This window comes from Condylura cristata, unplaced genomic scaffold (genome assembly GCF_000260355.1).
Source record: "Condylura cristata isolate star-nosed mole 26May11 unplaced genomic scaffold, ConCri1.0 scaffold00019, whole genome shotgun sequence".
NCBI lineage: Eukaryota > Metazoa > Chordata > Mammalia > Eulipotyphla > Talpidae > Condylura > Condylura cristata.
In genome coordinates, this window is record NW_004567120.1 from 12,446,211 (window position 1) to 12,459,369 (window position 13,159).

Consider the following 13,159-nt stretch of genomic DNA (forward strand, 5'->3'; position numbering starts at 1 on the left):
ACCCCAAGGACGTGAGGGCAGGGCTGGAGAACATCAGCGTTAGAAAGAGACAGGGATGAACACAGGCACCTACCAGGCGCAGCAGCGTGGGGAAGTAATCCCGGATGGCACTGTCCAAAACAAAGCGGAAAGGAGTGACTGACAGTTCAGGGCTGTGAAGCCCCTGCTCCATCTCTCCTGTCTCTCCTGCTCCTTTCCCCCGGGTAGTAGCTCTGGGCTAGACTCCCCGACTGACTCCTTCTCCCTTCTCCACCCCCACAAGACACAGCAATTGGAGCCCAGGCGCCAGACTCGGGTCCCTCCCTGCCTGCACGACCGCCCTCCCCCAAGGCTTCAGAGAGGAGTCCATGGCGTGGGAGCCTGGGGCACTGCTGCCTCACAGGACCAGGACCCCCCCCCCACACACACACACACCTCCGGGAATGGCCCGGATGTAGGCAGGAGGGGAGTGAGGTAGAACTCAGCTGGCAGGAGGGAAAGGGGCAGGTGAAGACTCAAAGGGGGTGAAGGCAGGATGGGACACTAGAGAGAGTCTCAGAGGCACAGAGCACAGGAGACAGAAGGCGAGGGCATGGGGGGGCAGAAGAAGAGAGAATGGAAAATGGCTCCCCTGCTACAGTGCTTCCCTTCACCTGCCCCTGGGTGGCCCTGAGACCCCACGTGCGAATGGAAAACATGCCCCAGTGGGGCTGAGGCCCTCTGGAGGCCAGTGGATCCTCCTCACTCCCGGAGCCCAGTCTTAGCCAGGCACAGACACAGGAGCAGTCCAGGGGGTTGGACACCCTCCCAAGGAGTAAGGGGCCAGGCCCAGCTCAGAATGGGGACGGGGTCACCGCCTTCTCTCCTGATGGTCGTCCGGTCTACCTTTCTTCCTTGTTTCCTCATGAGTAAAACCCTGTGTCAAGCTGGCATTGGAAGGGGGAACCTTTGACGTAGGAAAGTGAGCCTGGTCCCAGCACAAGGCAAGAAGGCCTCTCTCAGTACCAGGCCTGGGCCAGATTTCCCTTCTCAGTCCAGGGCACCACATCTGCTCAAGACTTGTGACTGGGGGCTCGGTGAGGAGGAGGAACCCGGCTTCCTGGGGTATGCACTCGGCAGGGCGCACTGGAGGAGGCTAGATGCAGACTCAGGGCAGGCCCCAGGCTAGGAGAACTGCCAGCAGATCAGAAGGAGAGGACTCCCAAAATTCCACTCCTGCTACATCCTGAGACAGTCATTGTCAGGCAATGTTCACATTCCCAAGGGTGATGGTCCCTAGGAAAATGGGTGGGAGGGGATTGCAGTGACCTCATGTAGCTGGATTTGTCTGAAAAGGTATCACACAAGGGGTTCCCATCAAGCCAAAGTTCTTCAAGCCTCAGCCCTTTCATCTTGCTCACTTCCCAGGTCGACTTCAGCTGAGACATATGAGGGAGAGAGGAATTAGAAAATGACTTTTAAGAAAGACTCTGGGTTACTGTGCCCACACCCCAGCTTCCCTTCCAGTCACCTGGTTGACTGTTATCATCACTCTGAAGACACTACCCCTCCCCAACCTAACTTTGCCCTGACTCCATTAGCACCATGTTTTTGGAGAGCTTCAGGATCTTGATTGTGGGGACCATCTGCACAATGTCACTCAGGCCGTCCAGCTGGTACAGCTTGTTGCTGGACAAGTTGATGGACAAGAGCTTGTGGGGAAGAAGAGTTAGAGCCTCAGTTCCTATTACCTGTGGCCTAGGAGACAACTGTGCCCTCCACATGCCTCTCCCCATCTCCTCCCGCCCCCTCCCCCACCACAACTGTTTTGCCCCCTACCATAGTGTCTGCACTGGGCATGAGGTCTCACCTGGGGGAAGTTCTTTGCAATGATCTGCAGGGTGGCGGCCATGCAGCTTCTTCGATTCAGGATTATATCAACATTGTGGACTAACAAGTCTTCAGAAAGTGATCAAGAGGGAATCCGAAGAATGAGTAGGGTCTAGCACTTGCTGCACCCCCTCCCAATGATGCCATCCCTTCCAAGACCCTTCCATCATCACCTGCCCTATAATTATGCTGTCAGTCATACCTGGGTCAAAGCGGATCCTATGCAGGTCAAGAGCCTTCTGGGACACCTCATATCGTTTTTTTATGGTCGCCTAGAGGGAGAGATAGAGAGCTCTGTGAGGTGTGATGCTGACAGGGAAATTGTGCTGGGATGTAGCCGCAGGTCTGGCTGTGGGTGTGGGTGTGGGTGCGCACACAATATCCATTGAGTCCACACTACCTCTAGCCGTTCCAGTTCTTCTGGCTCCAACATATTCCACACAGAGTAGGGTTCAGTAGATTGTATGACACAAGTACTTATCTAGGGGAAGACAGGTCAGGTAAACACAAGGATCTCTAATTCCGAAAGGATGACCAGCTGCAGGTCTGTCCTCCTACCCAAGCACACTGCATAGGTAATGTCTCAACACACACCTTTTGGTTCTGCTCATCAGAAATCTTATTGCTGACCTCCCTCAGTGCAGAGGCAGCTCTGACATCCTGGACAAAGAACCGAGCCTGGTTTTTCACGTAGTGGAACTGCAGGAGGGGTGCCGTGATCGTTTCGGAAGGCAGCCATCTCCTGCTCTGCCTCCCCCACCCCCCAACCACCGCCCCCCGCCCCCCTTCCCTGTGCCCACGCGGCTGCCTGCACCACCCTCTCTTACATCCACAGGTGTGAACGGGACTCTGCAGTGGTTCTGGAGTAAATTCATCAGCCAGATCTTGTCATATCTGATCCCACCAGGAATCTGCAGGCAAAGGTTGTTGAGAGAGGAGAGACAGGACATGGAATTAAGGCTGGAGAACAGACCATCACGGGTTCTTGTCTGACCTACTGCTGAGCTGCGAGGGCTATTCAAGGTGGACCCACCGGCCTGAGTTCTTATTTCTTACACCCCCTTACTCTCCATTCAAAGATCTCCTCAAATAACTAAATTGCCCTAGCTTCCTTTTACACAGTTCCACAGGATCATAGCTAGCAAGAGCCACTTGCGTTTCAAAGCCTGCCTCAGACGCCTCACCTGACCTGCATCAGCCACTCAGCTGGAGGCAAACTGAGGCATCAGGTAGGCAGCTGCTCCACCTCCTGGAAGTGGTTTCCAGCAGTGCCTTTTGATAACCTCCCCATCCTCCCTACACTCAGCGGTTCCCTTTATATGGCTTCTCTGAATTTTCGCTGAGCTGAATAAGAACATCAACTCCTTGAATATAAGGAAGAGACTATAAACTGTGCCGTCAGAGCAGCGAGGTTTCTGTAGCAGACCAGCACAGCTGTCCCTGAGCCTTTCCCCTGCACATAACATGTTTTCCAGAACACTCACTGTAATCCTGAACCAGTTCTCTGATGTTCCAATTTGTGTTTTCTTCACCATTTCTCTCTCTGCAGGTTTCCTATCACTCCACACAGTACTATGCAGGTGGTCTTCATTTTGTAAATTCTCTCTCCTCTTGTTCTGTTGGTTGCCATAGGGAGTGCTGTGAGGGAAGCGAAGAGAAGCAGGATGGGCACGAATATGAAGAAAATCTACCCACCTTGCCTTTCTGACACCAGGACTACAATTGGGATTGCTCAGTCCCAATTCACCTCCAGCTTCCTTCAGTCTTCCCGTGAGAGAAGAAAGAGGAGGCTATGGAAGCTGTTGCACAGTTCTGGGGGCTGCTCCATGCAAAGCAGGCTGCCAGGCCACTTACACTCGTACTTCCACATCCTCCTGGGCATCTCTCATCTCCCCATGTCTGTTCTCCGGCAAGTGTGAAGACTGAGCGTCATAGTCATCATGTGCAAAAGAGTCACTCTTGTAAGGACTACCTTTCATGTACTGCGGACCCGTTTCTATTTCACCATTATTGAATCCTGAAAAAGGGAAAAACATGCATGTTTGTAGACACATCTGCATTTTGTTATGCACATAGCATGTGCTTAACAGCTGACACTGCAGTAGACCAGGCAAATGCTACCCTGCTCTAAAAGACTGACCACACAAACCCTAGAAAGTAAAGTCGCTTGTCTGTCCAGAAAGGCTTAGCTGACAGATCACACCCTGAGGACAAAGTTGGGAGGAGGACAAGGTGGAAGAGGATATGGATAAGAAATAGGAAGAAGAACAGTAAGAAAGTTCATTGAAACCTTTAACAATGAGAACATTTTGTAGAGGAAAGGTGTGATTAAATGTGTGAGAGTAAGCACCACTCATACACTGAGAGGCATCTGAGTGTTCCCTTCACTTGTGTCTCTAATAGCCACAGGCATTAATGTCTGGGAAGCCACCACTCAGGCTTCCCAGATTCAGTGTTACTAATGTGGTTCTACTAATAATCAGCAAGCTGTATTTCCTTTGCCAATTTAATACAAGTGTCAGTGTCATGAATGACTGACATAAATGCCTCCTAAATTATCCCTTCACTCCTGTCTTACTCTTAACAATATTCTGTTTGAAACATCCAGAGTGAGTTTTCTTTTTACTCAGCCTGAAATGTCCTCAGCTCTTCCTAATCTTAGGTCTTCATAGCAAGGAGCAGAAAGATGAATATCATTAAAATAGAAACACTCTGAAACATTGGTTTCAGCTGTTTTGGGAGCCTCAACTCCAAAGACAAAGAAAATAAAAGCAAAAATATGCAAACAGAACTACACGATGCTCCAAACTTTCTGCACAGGAGAAACCTTAATTAAAAAGAAAATGCCGGTCTCTCCCTGGTGGCACAACGGGTTGAAGCATCCCTTTATGAAGCTCTCTGAAGTCACTGCAGCAGGAGTTCAATTTCCGGCCAGGAAGCTGACCCACATGGTGATGCAGACATCTTCTGACCCACCCACTGCTCCCCTCAGCAGTGTATTTTGTCAATCTGCCTGTTCTGCTCCCCTCTGTCTCTAGTGAATCTTCTCACCGACCACACTGCTGGCCTGTACCCCAGTTCTATAAGCATAAATAAATAAATCTAAAAAAATAAAAAAGAAAATGCTACCATAGGGAAGAAAATATTTGCACACCATACTATCCAAGAGGTACAAAACAACTCATACAACTCAACAACAACAACAACAAAACAAATAGCCTAATAAAAATGAGAAGAGTAGACACTGCTCCAATAAAAAAATATACATACATCCAACAGTCACATAAAAATATGTTCAACATCCCTTATCATCAGAATTGCAAATCAGAATAACGACAAATTACCATCTCACACTTTTGAGAATGGTGACTATCAAAAAGACCAGAAAAAATTAATGTGGCTGGCAAATTTGTAAAAGGAGTAGCCCTTACACACTGTTAGTGTGCCTGTGTACAGGTCCAGCCCCTAGGGAAAATAGCACAGAAATTTCTCACAATATCAAAAATAGAGCTATCTTAAGGTCCAGTACTTCCACTAATTAGTATTACATGAGGAATGCCAAAAAATTTAATTCCTATGGATATATTCACTCCTATGTTCATGGCAGCCCTTTTTACAATAGCCATGTTATGGAAACAACTTTACCCAATGACAAATGGGTAGATTCAGAAAAAATGGTGCATATGGATTATGGAATACTAGACAAGTATAAAAAAAAGATGAGATCTTGCCATTTGCAACAACACGGATGAAGTTAAAAGGGGTTATGCTGAGAGAATTAAGGCAGAAGGAGAAAGACAAATACTATACAATTTCACTCACGTGTGGAACAAAAAACTATCGAAAGGAACTGACAAAAAAAAAAACGAATTCTTGAAATCTGGTAGGCATACTACTAGAAGCAAAGGGCAGAAGGGTGAGGACAAAGGGGCAGGGGTGCTCAATGGACTGTGGTACAAACTTGTGGGTGCTTTGGTGGTGCAGGAAGTGAGAAAAATACATTTGTAGACCTGAGAACCAATACACCTAAAATAGATAAGATGATGTAATTCAACCTTCCCTCAATAACTGTAATTTTTCAAATATTTAACAACAAATTAATAGAATGGTTTTAATATTTCATTACTATGTATGGGCTTTGGTTTTTCAAATACCCACTATCATTTGCAAGAAATTCTTTGTATTCCCAGTTGTTGGCTAATCTCAATTGGTTGATGAATTTAATATATTCCTTTCTTTTTATGGCATCCTTATAGCTTTATGGCAATCCTTTTTTTTTTTTTTTTGCTCTTTTACTTTATAATGTTTTGAGTTACATTATTTATTTCCCAATGTTAAATCAACATTAAAATTGGTTTTGGAAAGCACAACTCTATTAGGCTGTATTACCTGTTATTACCATTACTGGAATTAGTTTGCTATTATCCTACTTCTACATATTGTATTTGTTTTCACAAGGTTAAAAAAAAAAAGTGAGGCCCTCCCTGGTGGCGCAGTGGGTTAAAGCACAGCACAAAGAAGCTTAAGCCACTTCTGCATGAGTTCGATCCCAGCCTGCCCCGGAGCTGACCCACATGGCACGGCAGACCTCTCCTGACCCGCCTGCTGCTCCCCTCAGCAGTGTACTTCGTCGATCTGCCTGTTCTGCACCCCACTCTGTCTCTGGTGAATCCTCTCACCCTCCACGTCTCTGGCCTGTACCCCAGTTCTGTACAAATAAATAAATAAATCTTAAAGAAAAAAGTGACCAGTTTTTTGTTTTCTCATGTATTCTTTTACATGAATACTCTTAAATACTCTTATTATTTTTTTTGTAGAAGAATTGGGGTGTAGGCCTAAGGTATAGGGGGAGAGTGGTGAGAGGATTCACCAGAAACAGAGTGGGGAGCAGAATAGGCAGATTGACTGAAATACACTAAGGGAGTAGCGGCCCAGTCAGAGAGAGGTCCACTTCACCATATGGGTTAACTCCCTGGCTGAGGATCAAACACAAGCCACAGTGGTGATAGTGCTGAGATAATCCCTAGGCCTCCAGGGAGGTCCCGATACTGGTATTTTCTATTTCCTCAATATAACAAGTTATAATTTTTCAATTCAATTTAAATTTTCAAATGATAAGCACGTTTTATACTATTTTTTTAAAGATTTATTTATTTATGCATACAGAACTGGGGTACAGGCCAGAGGTGCAGGGGCAGCGAGAGACTTCACCAGAGACAGAGAGGGGAGCAGAACAGGCAGATCGACGAAGTACACTGCTGAGGGGAGCAGCGGGTGGGTCAGGAGAGGTCTGCCACACCATGTGGTCTCCTCCGGGGCAGGCGGGAATCGAACTCATGCGGAAGTGGCTTTGGCTTCTTAGTGCTGTGCTTTAACCCGCTGCGCCACCAGGAAGGGCCTATTTTTTTAAGTGCTACCCATAACAATTTTTCATTCAAAAGTGCTTTATCTGTGCTTCCTAATTACTTTGACCTGTCTTGCCTGGGTTTTGTTTATGATGTTAGTTTTAGAAAACACTAACACTTTGTATTTTTATTCAACTCAGATTTATCTAATTTCATTAATTTTTGCTTTTTTATTTTTTCCTAAATGACTTCGAATGGCATGAAATATTTTTACTAAGCATATAACAAGTGGACAGTCTTTTCAGCTATTGTTAGGTTTCACTTTATAATTGCTATGCTTGACTAGTCTGAATATTCAAATATACATTTATTTACATGGAAAAGACCTGTAGGTGACAAATTCCAGGAGCTATAATTAATTACATCATGCTATTCAACCCCTGTTGAAAAATCAGATGCTAAAGAGAAAGGAAATACAGCGTCAAACGAATTTGAATTGTAATTATATATGAATTGCGTTGAAGAGTGTAGCATATAACGTTCAAAAGGAGTCAGAAAGAAAATGGTTGGCACTGGAAATCCACATATATCTGGAGCAGCCTAGTTACTGTTTATATGTGATTTTAGGCAAGTACTTAATCTCTCATTGTCAGCTATGTTTCTACTTAATACTTCCCTTTCTCTGCTGTTCCGGACACAGGGCAAAGCTGCTTCTTTTGGACCCTTTATTTTGGTGGTGCCCTGCTTGTGACTAGTTCTGGCTAGTGGGTGGTGAGTGGCAGGTGTTGTTTTTGAGGCAGAACAAATGGTTGTTGGTTTGAGATCCTCCAGGGCCTCTGATCCACAGGCTCGGTGACTGGGAGGTTGCTTATCAGTTTTCATGCAAATCAGTCCATAAAAATCACTCACCTTGGACAGCCATCATCCTTTGATGGACATGCACTTGTCAGCACATATAAGATGGAGGAACAAGTCACAGAGACTCAGGACTACCTCATACCACAGCATAACCCAGTGTCTCCTGACTCATCTATCATAGATGTGAGCTCAAATAACACCCTCTCAACACTTTACTAAGGGTGGTATGAAATAATTTATGTGACAAGATTACCACAGTGACTGACATATAATAGCTACAATCATCAAAGAGCAATAATAACAGTTTTGAAAGTGTGGAAAATGGGAATAAAATGAGAGCTACTGCATGTGCTTATCCCATCTATTGCTTTCAGAGTGGGGCACTTTATTTGTTATCATAGATTAAACTTCCTAAGATTTTCTTGAAGCACTTTATTCATCTAATCATGGTATCAGAAATAAACACTAGGGCCCTCTCTGGTAGCACAACAGGTTAAGAAAGCACAGCGCTTTGAAGACACTGTAACACAAGTTTGATTCCTGCCAAGGGAGCTGACCCACATAGCGTGGCAGATCTCTCCTGACCTACCCACTGCTCCTCTCAGCAGTGTATTTCAATAGATCTGCCTGTTCATCTCCCCACTGTTTTTGAGGCAGAACATATGATTGTTGGTTTAGCTGGTGAATTCTCTCACCCCCCCGCACCTGTGGCCTACACCCCAGTTCTTGTATACATAAATAAATCTTAAAAAAAGAAATGAACATAGGAGGGGTCTATTGCAAATAAAAAAGTGGAAATATGTAAAGCAAGAGAGGCTGCTTAATCAAACAAGATAAAATGAATGAAAACAGCAATAAGTAGATTCCTAATGAGAATCGATTCAAAGTATTAGTAAACACACATTCTACTGTGTTTAGCAAGCAATAGTACAAGATACTAATGTGGTAGATGGGATTTGTTTTGAACAGGGTTTAACAAGAAAGTTTTTGAAAGTGCTTTAGTACCACAGGGTACTCCCTGGTGGCGAAACCGGTTAAAGCACAGCACTGTGAAGGTATCCAAAGCTACTGCAGCATGAGTTTGATCCCTGACCAGGGAGGTGACGCACATGGTGCAGCAGACCTCGTCTGTGTCGCCCACTGCTCCCCTCAGTACTGTATTATCAGTCAATCTGCCTGTTCTTCTCTCCACTCTGTCTCTAGTCAATCCTCTTACCCCTCTCGCCTCTGGCCTGTACTCCAGCTCTTTTATGCATAAATAAATAAATCTTAAAAAAAAAAACTGTACCTTAAATGGTCTGTACGAAATGGTCCATTCCCAAACTGAGGCAACCACCTGCTATAGTCAGAATGCTTGCATTTGTATCTAATCTCTAGCATGCTGGTCTTTGGGGGTTTTGAAGCGAGATGAGGGAGGCTGCTTTAAGAATGAGATTAGTGACATTACAAACATGACTCCAGACAGCTTCCCGGTCCTTTCCCGCATGTGTGGAAACGGCAAGATCACAGTCACTGAGCAGCCAGAAGCAGGCCTTCCCCCACCCTGAGCCTGCCCCTGCCTGGATTCAGGATACCCCATCCCCCAGACCTGCGAGGAGTAAGTTTCTGTTGTGTAAGTCACCCAGTCCACTGTGTCCTGTCACAAGTAGTCTGAAAGGTAAGACAACACCCCTCTTTCTGAGAATTACGTTAAATACTGGCATACTCTCTAAAAACAAACTACGATTTGGAAATCCTTTTACCTTCATCTTCATAATTCATGACTGGTAGAATATAGTTTTGTTGTTGTGTCTCAGACATAGTGTCCTGTACACCAAGCTGGGGAGGGCTGAAATGAGAGAAAACATCAAGTGGCTATAATATGAAACTCACATGGGAAAATATTCATTAACCAAACTATGTTGCTATAGCCCCATAGACACAAGACTATTTGATGGACTGTATTCATCAGTGATTTTAAGTATATCTATCACCTTACAATTTCCATAATATGCTTTCTGAAATAAATTCACTAATTTTATTCACATAGAAAAATAAAATTGTTTTCATGACCTCTAAGAAGCAATGTGTAGAACTCAGCAAGAAAATCTGACGCATACAGTGCTGGCTGGTTGGCATATAGTGCTGGCTGGTTAGCTAGATGATACCAAAAACACGAGGGCATCCCTCTCCTAGGGCATTTTGGAAAATGCTTGTGCTGCACGGTATAGATAAAAAATAAATTCTGACTCTACATCATGGCTACTTTTTTTTTTTTTTAAACAATACATGTTTTTTGTTTGTTTTGTTTTTGCAAAATTCCATCCCTGTCTCCAAGAACCGAGCCGAGGACAGAAAGGAAGATTTGGAATCACTATAAAATGGCACCCAGGAATTCCCGGCTTTTCTAGTAATGACTAGGCCGCGAAGGCCACCACTACGCACACGGCAAACCACGTGGGCGTGGGGGCGGGGAAGGGTTCTCAGCCAACTCACAGCAGAGCATCCACGCACGACCTTTGCTGCCTGGTTTCGTGCCCACTTGTGATACACTCACAGTTCTCTCCAGGTCCCTCTAGCCAAGTACCGTATGGCACCGCGAGAAGTAAAACTTGAGGAAAAGCTTGGGCTCAGATTCTAGGTCTCCTCAAGCCTCCACTTGAGTAGGGCATGGACCACATTCTCAGGTCTGAACTTTATGATTCCTCCTTAAATTGAGTTACAATTAAGGAGCTATCACTTTAAATGTGGACCCTTTTGCACGACCAAGGGGAAAGTTGGAGGAGTGGGGATTACCCCATAAAACCCCCGAGGCCCAAGGAACATGCAACTGGGGGGCCTTACCTGATGTCTAGGTCCTTCTGTGGCTGTGGCCACATGCTGGCAAGATCCAAGTGGTTGCAGGGTGTAGGAGTTCCTTATCTTCAGGTAACTAAAGGCACCACAGCTCAGAGAACAAAAGCTCGGCGTGCACAACGGAGCATAGCGTGGCACGTGATCATCGGATCTGTACGGCCACCGATGATTGGGTGATTCCAGTGCTCACGTGACTGCAAATGCTCTTCTTGCTGCGCAGACGCACCACGTGAACTAACAAGTGCAAATGCATTTCCATAGCCCTCCATTTTCTTGGGCTGAACATGGCTCTGTCTGACCAACGGCCACAGGGGCATGCGTGAGCACAGCCTCCATGTGACCCTGACAGCAGGTCACTTATGTGAGAATGAAGTTTTCAAGAGCCATGAGCTCATGAAAGGCCATATGACAGGAAGAAACCACCCACCACGAGCTGGCTTTAGGACTCCATGTTGTGTTAGTGTCCCAAAGAGCCGGATCTACCACGTGAACATGGCGGCCACATGTCAGGGGAGACCATGTGAACTCAGGCCTTAGGCGCCCATGATGCAGACCTGACCCATAGTAGGTCTGAGCCTTGTGATAGATTGTAGTGTCCACGCCCCTGTGACCACCACCCAAATCCTTAAGAACCCACCACCATGCTCACAGATCTTCACTATGAGACAGCAGGCTGCAAATGATGGATCGTGCTGATCAGCATGTTCTATGAGACCTTTCTCTTCAGTGACTTAGAGATCTGAGGGTGCTCATATTCCTGGGCTCTGCTGAGATAATGGTGTTTGTGAGTGAGTTTCCTCCCCACACGCTTGTCAGGATTACCTGCCCCATCACTTTGTATATTAATTTCATGTGTGCCATTTTTCATAATACATACAATTTATTACATAGCAATTAAGCAGTAGTTATTGTGACCATGTTTTGTGGACTATTTCCAAAGCCTTCTCAGTGGGTATAGGTAAGTTTTGTTGATTTAAATTGATGCTAAACGAAATTGGAACAAACCCTGGATGTGACTTTTAGTTGTTCATTTTAAAAACGGTGCATATAATTACTATGTGGTATACACTTTAAAATGTTAACTCTTGTAATGGTGACAACTGTATGGTGTAGATATTGCTTTTTTTTTTTTTTTTTTTACAAAGGAGAAAGTTGAAGCACAGAAGTGTTAAGTCACTTGCCTAAAACTTGTGAAGCCAGTCTGCAAACCAAGTTCCAGATTTTGTATTCTGATCACCTATATGTTTTTCCAAAGGAAATTGTTATATTATTAATTCAATGGTATTTGGAAATTGTAATATTATTAATTCAATGGTACTACCCTAGACTAACAGAAAACTCATCCATTGTTATTGAAAATTTGAGATCACAAAGGAACTTTTGAAAATGCCATTTCAATAACTTGAAGTACTATTAGAAATCAGAAGCAGTTAGAGAAAGTTGAAGCTACAAAGTTTAATCAAATTATGACTCAGACTCACATTAGTGTATAAATACAAAAAGATATAAATAGGTAAAAAAATTTTTTTAAAGATTTATTTATTCATATAGAGCTGGGGTACAGGCCAGAGATGCAGAGGGTGAGAAGATTCACCAGAGACAGAGAGGGGAGCAGAGCAGGCAAATCGACGAAGTACACTGCTGAGGGGAGCAGCGGGCTGTCAGGAGAGGTCTGCCTCGCCATGTGGGTCACCTCCGGGGCAGGCCGGGATCGAACTCATGTGGAGGTGGCTTTAGCTTCTTAGTGCTGTGCTTTAACCCGCTACGCCACCAGGGAGGGCCCAAAATAGGTAAAATTTTAATGTACATTAAAGTTTGTATAAAATACTAGATATTATTTGCAAGCATGTCCTTCTTTTAAATAAGCACCAAAAATAAGTGGAATATAAATTCAACATCACTGTATTTTTTCCCTAAAATATTTTTATTCCTTTATGCTTGCAAGAACTGGGGTACAAGACAGAGGTACAGGAGTTCAGAGGATTCACCAGAGATGGAGTGGGGAGCAGAATAGATAGATAGTTCTACTGAAATACACTGCTGAGGGGAGCAGTAGGTGAGAAAGGAAAGGTCTGCTGCACCATGTGGGTCAGCTTCCTGGTGGGGGATTAAATCCATGGTGAAGTGGCTGTAGACAGCCTCATAGTGCTGCACTCCAACCCACTATGCCACCAAGGAGGGGGCTTTCTTCATTGCTTTTATAAGATGCTGACCTTTTTTTTTTTTTTTAAACTCCAGCTCTTTTAGAGATAAGCCAAATGGAAATTTAAGGA

The 13,159-nt window shown here is 44.9% G+C and overlaps 1 protein-coding gene and 1 pseudogene across 1 annotated transcript in view; one reads left to right on the forward strand and one right to left on the reverse strand.

Moving 5' to 3' along the window:
* Positions 1–3,383, reverse strand: part of LOC101624648 (nuclear RNA export factor 2-like) — a 43,657-nt gene extending 40,274 nt beyond the window's left edge. The window contains exons 1-2 of the mRNA XM_012727058.1: positions 3,333–3,383; positions 2,676–2,759 (exon numbers count right to left, since the gene is read on the reverse strand). Of these exons, the coding sequence (XP_012582512.1) occupies positions 2,676–2,759; positions 3,333–3,383 (135 nt within the window). The remainder of the gene's footprint in view (positions 1–2,675; positions 2,760–3,332) is intronic.
* A 7,524-nt stretch (positions 3,384–10,907) lies between these two features.
* Positions 10,908–13,159, forward strand: part of LOC101624877 — a 4,917-nt pseudogene continuing 2,665 nt past the window's right edge.